The sequence below is a fragment of the Vanellus vanellus genome, assembly GCF_965231255.1.
Source record: "Vanellus vanellus genome assembly, chromosome: 1".
Lineage (NCBI taxonomy): Eukaryota > Metazoa > Chordata > Aves > Charadriiformes > Charadriidae > Vanellus > Vanellus vanellus.
This window is the reverse complement of record NC_138905.1, coordinates 56,506,386-56,520,063: the sequence shown is the minus strand read 5'-3', so window position 1 is coordinate 56,520,063 and position 13,678 is coordinate 56,506,386. Positions and strand designations below refer to the sequence as shown.

Below are 13,678 nucleotides of genomic sequence, written 5' to 3'. Positions count from 1 at the left end.
TTTTGAACCCACTTTCCCCTCTAGCAAGGAGCGTTTGTGCAGATGCTAATCTTTGCTCTCTGTCTTTTAACAGCTGTGTATCCATGCACAAAATGGCAGGAAATGCCAGTATGTGGGCAACTGCTCCTTTGCCCACAGCCCTGAGGAGAGAGACATGTGGACCTTCATGAAGGAAAATAAAAGTGAGTGGGGGAAATATGGGCCAGAGAGTTTGGGGAGAGGGCAGAAGATGTTTGGGCAGTGGAGCCAAGGACTGTTAAGACATAGTCTTGACAACAGAGATGGAGCTGGATAGAGCTGGTACTGTGAGCTTAGGTGGGATTATGGGGCAGGTCTGTAATTTACAGTAATTTAGAGCTGCTCTTCTTAAACATGCATGTATATCCTGAGTCCCTCACTCGGGGACTAGTGCACATTGTTCCCACGTCTTGCATTGCTCCCTTGCTGCCCTCCCTTTCTGCAGCTCTTCAAATCCGCCCTGTTCTGTCCCTCTAGTTGCCTGCACTGTCCCAGGCCTGTCTCCGTATGGAGCTCTGCCAAAGCACCAGTCCTGACCTGTAGCTGCTCCTGTATCTTTCTTGTCTGTCTTGTATCTGCTTTGGCTTTCTTGCCCATTTCTGTTCATATCCCGTGCTCTGGGCTGTGGCACTCCCTGCTCATAGCATTGTATTCAGAGGGGTGGATTTGAGATCCTGAATGAGAACATCGTTGGGTGGTGCATTTGTGGAGGAGCTTGGCTGGAATTAATTGTGCAGGCTCCCAACTTACCTTTTGGGGGAAAGCTGAGGGGTTGCCCATGTCCTGGACTGCCAGCTCTCTGGCAGCAGTCCATGTTTTTTCAGACCAACAGCAAGTTCTTTGCAAGGCCCAGTTCTCCAGGTGCTCACGTAACTGTTGGGAGATACTGGAAGGCTTGAAGAGTTTCAGGCCTGCCCTGAGTTTATTCAGTCTTTGTGCTTGGATGGAGGGTCTTTCTCTCTGATGAGCCAAACACTGTTATTTGTTACAGTTCAAGTCATTTCGTTGCTCAGGCCTTTAAAGCACATCAGACCAGTCTGGGTGTGTTTGCTCAAGCACGAAGGTGAATCTTCAAACAGCCGCGTTGTTTCAGTTTGAGAGAATTTGCATTCGTTATCCCCAATTGCCTTGAGTTCCTCAATTACCCATTTAGTGCAGAGTAAATCACTAACGCATTGCACTTAGAGCATCACATTGGTGTCTGCAAACATTTATGTTTCCATAGCCTGTCTCAGGAGCTGATCTTGGAAGGAAAGGCAGATGTGCAGAGCTTCCACCCAAAATTTCTCTTCCCACTAATATCCTGAGTGGGTTTTAAACCAAAAGCACCAAGAGACATTGACTGCACTCCTCTGGGCAGGTTTTGAACTTGGGGCAGGCTATCATTAGGTCTTCCCTCCCCAGTGCTTCCTGTGGCCAGCTTGCTTAAGGGCTCTCCTCCCTCTCGAGTGCTAAGGATGAAGCTTAGGTTTAGAGGGAAGGGACAGATCTGAATCCAGCCCCTGCCTCCCTGGCTGGAGTGAGATACCTGCTGAGGTCAAGCAGAATCAGGCCTGTTGGAGAATCACCTTGGGAGGTGAACTGCATGGAGACCTCGGGGCACTTTCCCTCCTTCCTGAATACTTTGTGTGGCTGCAGTCACAGTTGCTCCTTGACTCATAGAAGATGCCTTGCCACACCAGGCAGTGTGATGTGAATTCAGTTCCTCTCATCTGGGCCAGTGGCATAGGGCTTCCCGAGCACAGGCCTTCAGTCTTACGGCAGGTGCTGCAGCACAGGAGAGGGGAGGGAAAGGCTGCCCCAGCGTTCATCCTTTTCTCGTAGTTTGTGCACGGTGTGGGAGGTTGTCTGAGTGACTTCATGGGTCACCTTTGTGCAGTACTAGATATGCAGCAGACCTATGACATGTGGCTAAAGAAACACAATCCTGGGAAGCCTGGAGAGGGGACACCGCTCACCTCGCGAGAAGGGGAGAAACAGATCCAGATGCCCACTGACTACGCTGACATCATGGTAATCAGCTGATCTCTTGTCCTTCATCCCTCCTCCTCCTTGGTGCTGACAGCCTGCCCCTCTCCTGTGTGAGCTAGCAGGGACTGCGTTGCTCTTGTGGGAAAGACCCTATGGTAGGTTAAATGGACAGCTTGGAACAGCACAGCAAGGGCAGCACAAGTGAGGCGGGAAGGGATTGACCCGGGGTCACCAAGGCTCCGCAATGGCTTTTCTGTTAATCCTCAAGTCAGTAGGAGTCTACCTTAGGTTCCCTTTTGTGTGGGCTCAGCCTCTCCCCAGGGTTCCTGCATACTCCTGGGAAAGCTGGCAAAGCCATTGCTGGCCTGTCAGAAAAGAGGAAGAAGGTTGGAGAAGAGCTGGGTCAGGAGCCTGGGAAAACTGAGGCAGATGTGTCTCCATAGCCCAGGGGTGGTGGCTGGTGCAAGGGTTTGTGCTCCTGAAGAGTGCCGCATTGCCTGTGCACCTGGGGGCCTTAGAGTCAGATCCCACCTGGGCCACAGTAGGAACTGAGCTGCCCTGTTCTCTGAGCTTGTTTGAGCTGTAGGTAGACCTCAACAAAGCATCTCCTCTGTTTCTCATTAGTGGCAGCATGGTGTCTTGAAGATGACATGGCAGGGAGGTGCAAGAGGTCATAGACTGAGTGGAGCTTCCAGGATGCTCTGGAAGGAGAGGGGAGAGGCAGTGCCAGCACAGGGAAGGCTGATGGGTGGGACTGTTAACACACTGACGGGCCCTTTGCCCTGTCTGCACCGGTTAGATGGGCTACCACTGCTGGCTCTGCGGGAAGAACAGCAACAGCAAGAAGCAATGGCAGCAGCACATCCAGTCGGAGAAGCATAAGGAGAAGGTCTTCACCTCAGACAGTGACTCCAGCTGCTGGAGCTACCGCTTCCCCATGGGTGAATTCCGGCTCTGTGAAAGGTACTGTTGTCTCATTTCCCTCCTGTGCTGCTGCTGCAGGGACGGGGCAATAGGCCCAGGGCCTCTGTCATCCCTCCTCCTCCTTCATCACCTCTTCCTCCTCTCACAGAGTCCACAAGGACTTCTGCTTGGAGGAGGAGTGGGACGAGCTGACAGGTTTGGGTGATGGTGAGGCTGCTGTTGGACCCCAGAGGTGCTCAGCCACACTACTGAGTAGTAAAAATACATTCCTGAGCACGTGTCTTTAGAATAGGAGAGCGAGCTTCATGACTGCACTTGTGCCCTCCATAGCCAAGATGCTCTCAGCTCTCAGACTGCTGAACAGTTCTCTTTGGCCTGATGCTTGGGGGAATCCCAGGTGCTTTATTAAATGGTTTGAATGTCTCGTGCCCTCTGAATCAGTTCCTTGAGGTGTCTTCAGAAGGCTTGTGATGGTTAGAAATGTCATTTTGGTTAGAGAGAAGGCTCTGTCTCTCGTAGCTGTTACTTGGCATTTCCTCTCTTGTGGTGGTTTCTCCTAATCCCTACTGGTCCAGTTCCAGCTCACATGGTTTACTTCTGTTAACTAAATCCACTCATAGACGTTGCTCTGTTTGCTGCTGTTTCTGTGCCCGGCCTATGTACAAACCCTGGCTACACACAGGTTTGTAGGAAAATTGCTTCACCCTTAGAAAGTTCACAGCATGTTTTGGTGGGCCCTGATCAAGTGTCCCAGATGGGGAGCTCAAAACTCTGTCCTGGGGGTGCCCTCCTGATCATGCTCCTTGTGCCAGCAGGTTCCAGAAGAGCAAGGCCTGCCCTGAAGGAGAGGAGTGTCGCTATGCCCATGGCCAGGACGAGCTGACAGAGTGGCTAGACCGGAGGGAGGTGCTGAAACAGAAACTGGCCAAAGCCCGCAAGGACATGCTGCTCTGCCCCAGGGATGACGACTTTGGGAAATACAACTTCCTATTGCGGGATGGCGTATAGTAAGGGTTGGGGGGGAGCCAGTTGGCTGGAGAAATATGGGGCGGGTTTTCCGAGAGTGGCAGTAGCAGGGAGAGCGAGATCTGTGTCTCGCAAAGAGAACTTTTTATTTTTTTTTCATTTTAAGATTATGAGATGATGATTTATTAGTGGTGAATGAAATCGTGAATTTGATTCTCCTTGGCCAGCGAACGCCATGCTCACTGAGTTTGTGATCCATCTTCTCTCTCTTCTTTCCCCCAAATTCTCCTTCCTCTTCGTCTTTTTCTTTTCACTGTCCTCCATTCAAAGAAATGAATCCAGTCTGTACGGGGCTGCGAATCGGAGAATTTCTTCTTGTGTCATTCTCCTGCCCTTCAACTCGGAGTGTGGCTGCAGAGGTCTGGAGGATAAAGCTGAGAGAAAGGGCCAGACATCAGATAAAAAGGTGACCATGAAGTTCATGTGCTTCTCTTCTCAGTGCTGCAGAGCAAGCCCCACTTAGCTGCTGCAGCCAGCCTACTCTCCTGGGAGTTCAGTACCAGAAGAATTAGGAATTGAGGTGCAGAAGAAGGAAAACCACTAGATCTGGCTTAAAACAGCTTGGCTTAAGCTCCTGCTGTCAATATTGCCCTGAGGCATCAACTGGCGCTGAGGAGGGTAACAGCCGTGTGGTGTAAAGAGTGTAACTAAAAGCAGCAAATTAATAAAACTGCTTGCAGCAGCAGGAACCAGATTGTAGGTGACTTCAGACTGTTTCAGCTGACTGTACCCGGAAAGCAAATAGGTGACTCCTCATTAGATGTCTTTCTCAGTGTGCGACAAGTATTCAGGCTGGATAGTTCTGGTTTGTTATTTTGGCTGGTGTGACTAGTGCAAGTAAGACTGAAGCCATCTAGAAAGTGTAGTGGAGACTGTGACACACCTTGTGTCACCGTACTCCACGCAGCAGTATCGGTCAGGGGGAAGGAGCCTGTATTTCTGTGTCAGCTTGTGTTCTGAAGAGAGGGAAGGGAGGTGACGGGGTTGCCTTCTTGCTCTTTAAGTGGCATGTGTTACTGGTTATTTAGAGATGCATTCTTTCCGTGCACTGCCAGAAGAACTGGGTGGGCACCCATTTAAAAGGACACTGTCGAGCAGCATGGGTGATGCTTTGCTGATGGGAATCCAGCTGGAAGGGCACTTACAAACACTGGGTTCCAGCCCACTCCTCCTTGGAGCGGAGGCAGGGAGCTTGCGGATGCACAGTGCAGCCAGGATGCAACCCAGGGCAGGGACTGCAGTGGAGGTTGTGGGAGTGGCACAGTGGGACTCGGCCATGCGGCTGCTCCTGTGTCCTGCCTGATGTGTGCCATGATGGGGGAACCAGTGCTGCTGAGCTCTGGGCTGGGATTTTTGGCTTTTGAAGCGGCAGCGGCAAGTACTGCTCTGTATGCCAGCCTTGTCCTTTCTGGCAGTCTCATCCTGTGAGCCGTAAACGTGTGTCCTGTCCTGAGCTTCCCTCTCCTTCTTTCTTCTGCAGTCCAGCTGTGCTCCGCAGTTTTGCATGCATGGATGGCACCATCCACTCAAATACAAATACATCTCCCTCCCAGCCTTTTTAGGGGATGTATTTTTCATACAGAGTCTCCCAGGACAGCAAGCTCAGAGCCCTTGGGGCTGGCAGTGATGTGTCTCTGGTAAATACAATCTGGCCCTGAACTGCCTGGATTGTACCTTCCCCTGGTGCTCCTTGTGCTCAACTGGTCAACGTTATAAACAGAGAGAGACAGGGGAGGAGGTAGGCATCAGCTCCTGGGTTATCTTGTTCTGCTTTTCTTGGGCAGAGACGCCAAGGAAGTGAATTTGGGTTGAGGAATGTTGGAATGTGTTTTTATTTTTAAAACAAATCTGCATCTCTAGTGTGACTCTAGCGTTCGCTGCGCCGTGATTTCTCATATGATAACTTGTCTAGGTTACAGACTGGGTCACTGTCCCCTCTCCTCACCTCTGCGATGAGAGCCGAGCTGCTTTGTGGGGCTTTGGAGGTTCAGATTGGGGCCAAGGCGGGGAGAGGGCAGGCGTGCGTGAGGTGAGGGAGGCCCACGGTCACAGGGGTTGTGTCGAGTATTTCTTTTTGTTTTCCCTGATATGATAACCTGGTCCGTGGTGTTGCAGTACTTTGTCACCAGACTTGTTTTAGTGTGTATATATGTGACCCCTCCCATGAAACATATATACACAGGTATTAAATATATCGCTCTATATAATATTATATGTGTGTGGTATCGAAAGAATCTTTTAAATGAGGGTAAAGGAAAAGGACTCGGGCCAGGAAACGCAGCATCTCCAGTTTAAATATGAAGACTTTTATTTGGGTTAGGGAAAGGGAAATAACAAAGAGGGGAGGGTTTTATATAGATAGGTATAAATTTTGAGATGGGACAGGTTTCCCTGTTCACATTTTTGAAACCCCCTAGGATGTCCTTGCAGTCCCATCTCAGTGAAAGAGTATTATACTGCTAACTAGCGAGTAAAGTTTTAATGATAAGACTTTGCTTATATTACTTAAAGGGACATTGTGAAAGGCAGGAAGCTTCACGCTTGACTTCCCAGGCTCGTATTATCAAGCCGAGAGGGTTTTCTTCAGCACATTACGTACTCTCAGCAGAACTGCTCTGTGCTCATGGCTCTACAACAGATAAACCACAAGCTGTAGGGCTGCTTTAGCAGTGTATTCACAAGATTCTGTGATAACTTTCTCTTTTCTTCATTCATGTGAGAGAAGAAGAAAATTTTGCAGCGCAGAATCAAATTCGAGGGTTATTAACAAAAGAAGTGATGTTTTAATTTTGTAACATCAGAAGAAAATCTCATATCCTGTAAAATCACCACAGACACACAAACTTGCACAGAGTAGAGAGTTTGATTTAGATCAATTTGTTAAACGCTGAAGGACTTAGTGAAAATCTTTTCCCAAATCCTTTGGTAGGGGCAGGGATTTAAGTGACGCTGGTATTGGAGTTAACCTGGCCTGTACAGGGGGAAGTAAAAAAACAAAAAAATACCCTACTTAGCTTGTATGAAACTGTATGTCAAAAATGGATGGATTTTAGCAAGTGAAAGGAAAAGATAGCAAGGGGATGCTGCAGTTCTGAGCTGGGTAGTAATGATTTCGAGTCCTTTAATATGTCTTTGTATTAATATAATTTAAGAATACCACGCTTTACTATTAAAAAAGAACTTAGTATCTTTCATAAGGTCTAGTATCAGGATAATAATGTAGATGTTTTAACAACATTTTCGGTTTTGTTCTTAAATAAAAAAAAACCAAACTTGCTTCTTTTAGCCTTTGTAATAGAAAATAAAAGTGTGCACTTTAAACCCTCTCCTGATCCAGTGTGTGCTTGCATTTTTCAAATAGCCCGCAAAGGCTTTTTATCTTGGTTTCAGGTTTCCCTGCTGTAAGGAGGGAAGCAAAAGGAGCACTTCAAGCATTGGGTCATTTTCGCTTTCTCCCATCTTTAAATACAATCTACGCTCTTCTTGCTGAGTGGAAAATTGCCCATGTTTGTATTAACAGATTCTGCGGTTCTTCGTCAGACATACAGTTCTGCTGAACTTTAGGTGTATTTAAGATTCTTTTTTCTTTCTCCCAAGCGCCAAGAATCTACACGCTCTGCATTAACACATCATTTCAGGTGTTTGGGTAACCTGTGTTTTGAAACCTCCAGTAATCAGGTCTTGTAATCACAGGCAGGGAAAGGAGCGGTGACCTCCGTATTCAGATCCTCCTAGGAACTTCTGCAGATACAAAGACAATGGGGAGAGCCCCAGCTCAGCCAGGAAGGATCCAGGTCTGATGGATGATTGAGAAGAGCAGGGGTAGACCCCTGGGAGGTGGAGGGAAGGCTTTGTACTAAAGACCTTTAATGCTATCGCACAGCAGCCTGGCAGAGGGAGCTTGCCTTGCAAAGCACGCAAGCTGCAGATGGGATTCCTAAGCAATTCTGTGACTGAGTCTGTCTGCCCACACTATAGGGAAATATTTCTGGGCAGTGACAGCAGGTGGTGCAAATGCTGTCATCACTTTTAATTGTGTTTGCTGCAATCATTGCAACCAAGAACAAGGCTGTGTTGCATTGTCCTGTGCACAGAGAGCAGCAGACAGTTCCTGCCTTGAAGGAGCTGTATCCTGGGGAGGTATGCTGGTCACTGGCTGGGGTGGAGGGCATTTGCCAGTGGAAACATGGGGCAGAAAGTGATGTGCTAAATAAACAGTAAAAGAGGGCTGGATGGGAGTGACTGGTGGGAGGGAAGTGGAGGAGGAAAGGCCACGGGAGTGCCAGCTGGAGCAGGCAGCCATTTGGGGGGGGGGGGAGGGGGGGACGGAAGGAAGGTGATGAACAGACTTGGTTGGGTGCCTGTAGGGTGGCTCTGGGCAGAGGTCCTGTGGACAGCTAGCTCTTGGGGCTTCCTGGAAAGCCGTGGGCACAGCTCAGGAACTCTGTGCCATGTCTCATCCAGCCTCACCCTTTCTCCCAAGGATGGGACAGGCCCATCCATTCCAAATAACCTCTCTCCCTTCCCAGATGGATTCTCACCTCCTGCTTCTCTGCAGTTCCCCCTCCAGGCAAGGACAGCAGATCCTACTGCCCCCAGGGCAGGGGTGTTGTTTCCTGAAAGCAGATCCAGGTGCAGCAAGACCAGGGATCAGACAAAATGACGGCTCCAGCTGACTTTGCCATTGCAACAGTCTTGGCCCTGACAGCTCCCAAGACTGCCCCTTCCATGGGTGCTCCTCACTGCAGTTTAGCTTATGGATGGCAGCACCCCAGAAAACTTTTTCCTGAGAGCGTTGGAAGGCACAGACATAGCAGAAAGTCCCAGGAAATAGGGTTATTCGTTACCATCTGGATTAATCCTCCCAAAAATGACATTTACCCAGGGCTGGCATAGAAATCTCTAAACCCAGATGCCAGAGTAGATTTGGCTTGTTTGGAACACGAAAAATACTCAGTGCTGGAGGTGCTCTTTGGTGTATTTCCCTTGTTCTCTGCGGATTTCCTCAATCTGCCTTAGCTGTGGGCTTTCACTAGTTGTGGGGCCCTCCAGGCAGATGGTTGGGAAGGATGAAGAGCTGCATAGTTTATCTAATTGAATACCAAGGTACGCTCCCCTGTTTGTACCCCAGCGAAGCTCAGAGGCAGAGAGGGAAAGTCTTGCCTCTGCGGGAGCGAGAGGGACTTAGTTTTCCTCAGCCAAACAGCTTGACAATAACTGCAACACGACTGGATGTTGCCCCTGGGATGTGTGGTGGGGATTCAATACAGCAGAAGTGTTTCAAAAGAGGCTTTCAGCAGGCTTGATCTTCTCCTGTTCAAGACCCAGGCTTTCATATCTTGGCTTCTGGGGATCAGCGGCAGCCAGACTGCCCAGGCTTCTGGGGGATCAGTCGTTGTCTTTCAGCCCACATGCCTTCCCCAGGCTCAGCTGACTCTATCAGTCCATTGGGCTCTGACCTTTTGGACCACAGTGCTGCAGGATCCCTGCTGCTGCCTGGGGACACATCATTCCCAGGAGAGGTGAGTGAGCCTGGGAAGGGATGGCCGAGGGACAGATGAGGTATGTACAGCCAGCTTCTTCATTTTGAGTAGGAAGCAGCCAGATGAGCGGGTATCTTCCTTGCTGTCCCACCCAATGGTCTCCCGTGGACCCTGGCAGAGGTCCAGCAATCGTTGTCCTTGGATTTCCCCATCCTGCTTTAAACACCTTGTTTTTTTGTTACTCTTGGCACCTCCTGGGCTCTGCTTCTTGCCAAGGCTTGTTCAGAGAGCTCTGAAAGCCGGCTCTGCCCAGGCTCCCAGAGTGTTTCCAGAGCAGGGAAATGCACAAAGACAGCTCTAGGTGTCCTTCCTGCCCAGGGCAGCACAACTTCTGGTGATCCCAAAAATCTTTCTCACGTTTTCTCCCTGCCTAGCACCTAGTTTTCTGGCAAATGGCACCTCACAGGGGAAGGCCACGTGCGGAGGAGCAGAGCTGCGGTGAGCCCGGCTGCCACGTGAGCACCCCGAGAAGGGGAGGATGTCTTGGTGGAGGAGTTGGGGAAGCAAAGTTCATTAGCTTTTTGGCACTCATTTTGGGGAATTAGTTTGTAGAAATCCTTTCGCCTCAGGCGAAAGGCGGTTCCTTCCACTGAGTTGCACTGTTCGCTCGGGGATCCTGGTGCTGCTCCTTCACATAGGGAGATAGGCACACACGTACACATATGTATGCATGTGTATGCATACAATACCCTGCTCGGGGAAGGGACAGCCCCTTCAGAGTTGGGAAGGGGACTCAGTGCAAGGCCTCATCAAGCCTGCATGTCTGTGCCACGTGTTGATACCATCAAAAGTACCTAACAGGTCACATGCCCACATTTCAGGTGCCAGGCAGAGTCTTTAGCCAACACAGAGCCCAAGTCCCACTTTTACCACTCTCAGCTGTCCACACTCCCACACTGGCTTCATCGTTCCTTCTCCCACCTCCTTTTCTTTTAAAGCGATCTGCTGTGGAGGATGCGGACATCCCTGGTCTGGCCACAGCTCTCCCTGCTGCTGCTGTTCTGGGTGTCCTTGTAGCTCTGTAGATGTCCATTGCCACTAGCAGCAGCATCTCGACCCCATAGAAGACAAGGTGCTGGGATGTGGGACAAGCGTCCTTTCAGAAAGACCACAGTGAAACTCAGTCTGCCGGACCCTGCTGAGGTGAACAAAATTCCCTATCAGGCCCAATGCACTATGCAAATAAATAGTTAAATCTGGCAGCTGTCCGTGGATTTGTCCTGCAAAGAGGCAGTGGCTGACCTCTGGCAAAGGGTTTGCTTGGATAAAAAAAGAAAGAGGAAACCACTTACCAAGCTGGGTTTTGTGCAAGACCCAAACCCCATAGGTGGGCCTGGAACCTCCACACAGACCATGATGAGTAGGTTTGATCGATGGGACCTGCAGCAGAAGACATCCCCACGTGAGGCGATATGGAAATTTCTGAATAATGGCAGTGCTGCTAAGGTGAATGGTCTTGGGTGACTGGAAAAAAGAAAGCTGTTTCAAGAGCAGCAGACTTTGTAAAGCTTCTAGAGATTTCTACAGATTTTTGTCCTTATTTCCAGATACACCTCAGGGTAAGTAACCTTCCTTGTCTGTCACCACAAAGTCCCCTCAGTACTGCTGACTTTTGCCTCTCTCCTCACTATTGCCTGCCAGGGGCAGCATGTGCTTTGGGGTTTTGGCTGCCAATGCATATGCCCCAAATCAAACAGAACAAACAACAGCAAGTTTTCTCTTGGAGAAGGCATTAATTTGACTCTCTCTTCTTCCTAGTTTATGTTTCAAATATAAAAAGATATTTAAATATATTTATCCCTTTGCCAAAGTGAGTAGCCTGTTCTGGGGAGCAAGGGGTGGATGGACGGATGGATGGATATATAATGCTGTTGTTTAAGCTTTGTGTCCTTAGAAAAGCAGACAAGTTTTTTTATTTTCTAAGAGGATGCATTCCATTAGATTATCAAGCCAAGCTTTCATTTTATCTGAGAAAGCTAAGATAACAATTAATAATAATAACCATTAAATGCCTTTCTTTGGTCAAATGTCACTGCTGCTGGTGGGTTTCCTGCAAGCCATGCTTTCAGGTACCTATAATAAACAACTAAGCTCCCTTCTGTAATGGTGGCCTCAGAAATCAGCATGCAGCCAGGTGCCACTACCAAATACAAGACTCTAGTAGGAGACAATTTGCAGGAGTATTGGCCCGAGGAGGCACCCAGCTGTGCCACTGTCTCTTGTTTCAGGGCTGAGCGTTGCTGCAAGACACCTGCAGGAGGGGAAGCAGTGGAAAAGCAGATCCAGAAGGACCATGGATGTGGCCCTGTGAAGGAGTTGAGGGAGCACTCCTGGGGCTGAGGGAAAAATGGCAATTTGGAGAGTCACCTTGCCCAGCTCCTTGTAATGAACAGGGTTGTGTCAGAGAAGTCTGAATGTCCGAAATGATTCCTTGGGGTCTCAAACTGTCAGGCAGGCTGTACCTACTGATAACACCTGAGCAGCAGCGCTCTGCAGTTCCCAGTGCACTTCAAGCCTGATGACAGACCTCCGTAGAGAGATCCCTCTGAAGACAAGAGTAGAATTAGGGGTTTAAAAAGAGACATTTACATGCCCTGGTACCAACAGAAGTAACTGAGCACTGCAGAGAAGCGAAGCAGGGAGGGGAAGCAAGGTACGAGAATTTGGTTGTGCTTAAAAAAAGCTACTCTTTGGAATGAAAATATAAAAGGAGTGATAGCATGGACCAAGGCAGATGTTGAAGGACCCCCCACTCCTCCCCTCGGGACTGCGTGCAGCCATGGCACTGCTGAACACGCTCCTTGGGCAAACATGCCGAGGGGCCCAGCAACACTGTTGGTGGTGTGGGTAGCTGCACTGGGAGACCTAGAGAAAAGACACTGAAGGTAGCCCTGGCCTCTGCCATTTAAATTGGTGTTCCCAGAGTTTGGCCCTCTCTGTCACATTAGGTGCCCCCTTCTGTGTGCCACCCACTTAAGGCAAGCATAAGTTGACTATGGCTTTTGAATCTGAGAAAATGTGCTGCTAAGGACTTTTGAGTGATGGAGCAGAGCTGCTGAGACCTCCACTAACATGGGTTTACAATAATAATAAATAACGATCTGATTTGATCTGATAACAGTACAGCCAGCACAAATGATGCAATCTGTGGCCATGCCTGCAGCTTTCCAGAGCCAACATTTCAACTCTGTTTGCTAAAGCAGCTCAAGCGCTCTCTGTGGCGGGACACACGGGCAGACGGATACTCCCCACTGCTATGACTCTACTCCATCGTACTGTTTCTGCTTCCCCGGGGCTTGAAGTCAGGGCAGCATTTATGCATCCTACTAGTGATCTTACCCAAGCTCTTCTCCGGGGTGGGAGGTTGATTTTCAGGGATTATGAATCCAGAAGGACACACAGTGTTGGGAGGAGACTTTGTGGACATGGCAAACACGAGATGATACATGTGCTCTCAGATCTTTAAAAAGAACTTGTAGATGTCCGTTGCAGGCTAATAATTCAAAATGCTAAGTGACAATTTCCTCTCAATGAACTTCTTCATTTTCTGAAGCCATAAATGTCAGTCAATTGCTGTAGCAGCTGCTGTGAAGTCCTTGGGTGCCTCAAGACATGTGGTCAGATGTTTGTCCAGCTTTCAGGACAAGTTTGAGCCTGGGGCAAAAGCAGGAGGTCCAGCTGCACCTGGCACTGGGCAGCTACCACATTCCCAGTCACTTTACCTCGCCATCATTTGATGAGAAGCAGGCCTAGGCATATATGACCATAGCACTCCCAAATGTTAGCAATGACTGGCAGGATTAAGTGACTCCCTTTGCCTTGACCAGCCAGAATGGACCAGAAGATTTTGGGAAAGGACATGGACCTTCTAGCTGGCAGGCTGTGCTCCAGGAGAGAGAGATGTGATGGCTTTTCTTGCTCCCAGTAGCCAGAATCCACTGACTTTTGAGAATGTTTGCAGGGTCCATCTGCTGGCTCCACATTTGGGTGAGTGGAGGACCCTGTAATGGGCTGGGGTTAGTAGGGGACTGTTCTCCCGGAATGGCATCACCACTGACGGTTATCACTGTTTGCTTTCTTATGTTCTCTCTACAGGTGTGGGGGTGGCAAACGACAGGGAAAATACTAAGAGGTTGTAATGTAGTTGTATCGTAATTAAGAATTCTACTAAAGCATTTATCATGTGATTTCTGAGC

At 49.1% G+C, this 13,678-nt stretch overlaps 1 protein-coding gene across 1 annotated transcript in view; it reads left to right on the top strand.

Moving 5' to 3' along the window:
- Nucleotides 1–7,265, top strand: part of ZC3H7B (zinc finger CCCH-type containing 7B) — a gene marked incomplete at its 5' end in the record, with an annotated part of 46,340 nt that extends 39,075 nt beyond the window's left edge. Inside the window, 4 exons of the mRNA XM_082498373.1 lie at nucleotides 74–182; nucleotides 1,898–2,031; nucleotides 2,789–2,952; nucleotides 3,729–7,265. Coding sequence (XP_082354499.1) covers nucleotides 74–182; nucleotides 1,898–2,031; nucleotides 2,789–2,952; nucleotides 3,729–3,921 — 600 coding nt within the window. The 3' untranslated portion in view covers nucleotides 3,922–7,265. The remainder of the gene's footprint in view (nucleotides 1–73; nucleotides 183–1,897; nucleotides 2,032–2,788; nucleotides 2,953–3,728) is intronic.
- Nucleotides 7,266–13,678: the final 6,413 nt, after the last annotated feature.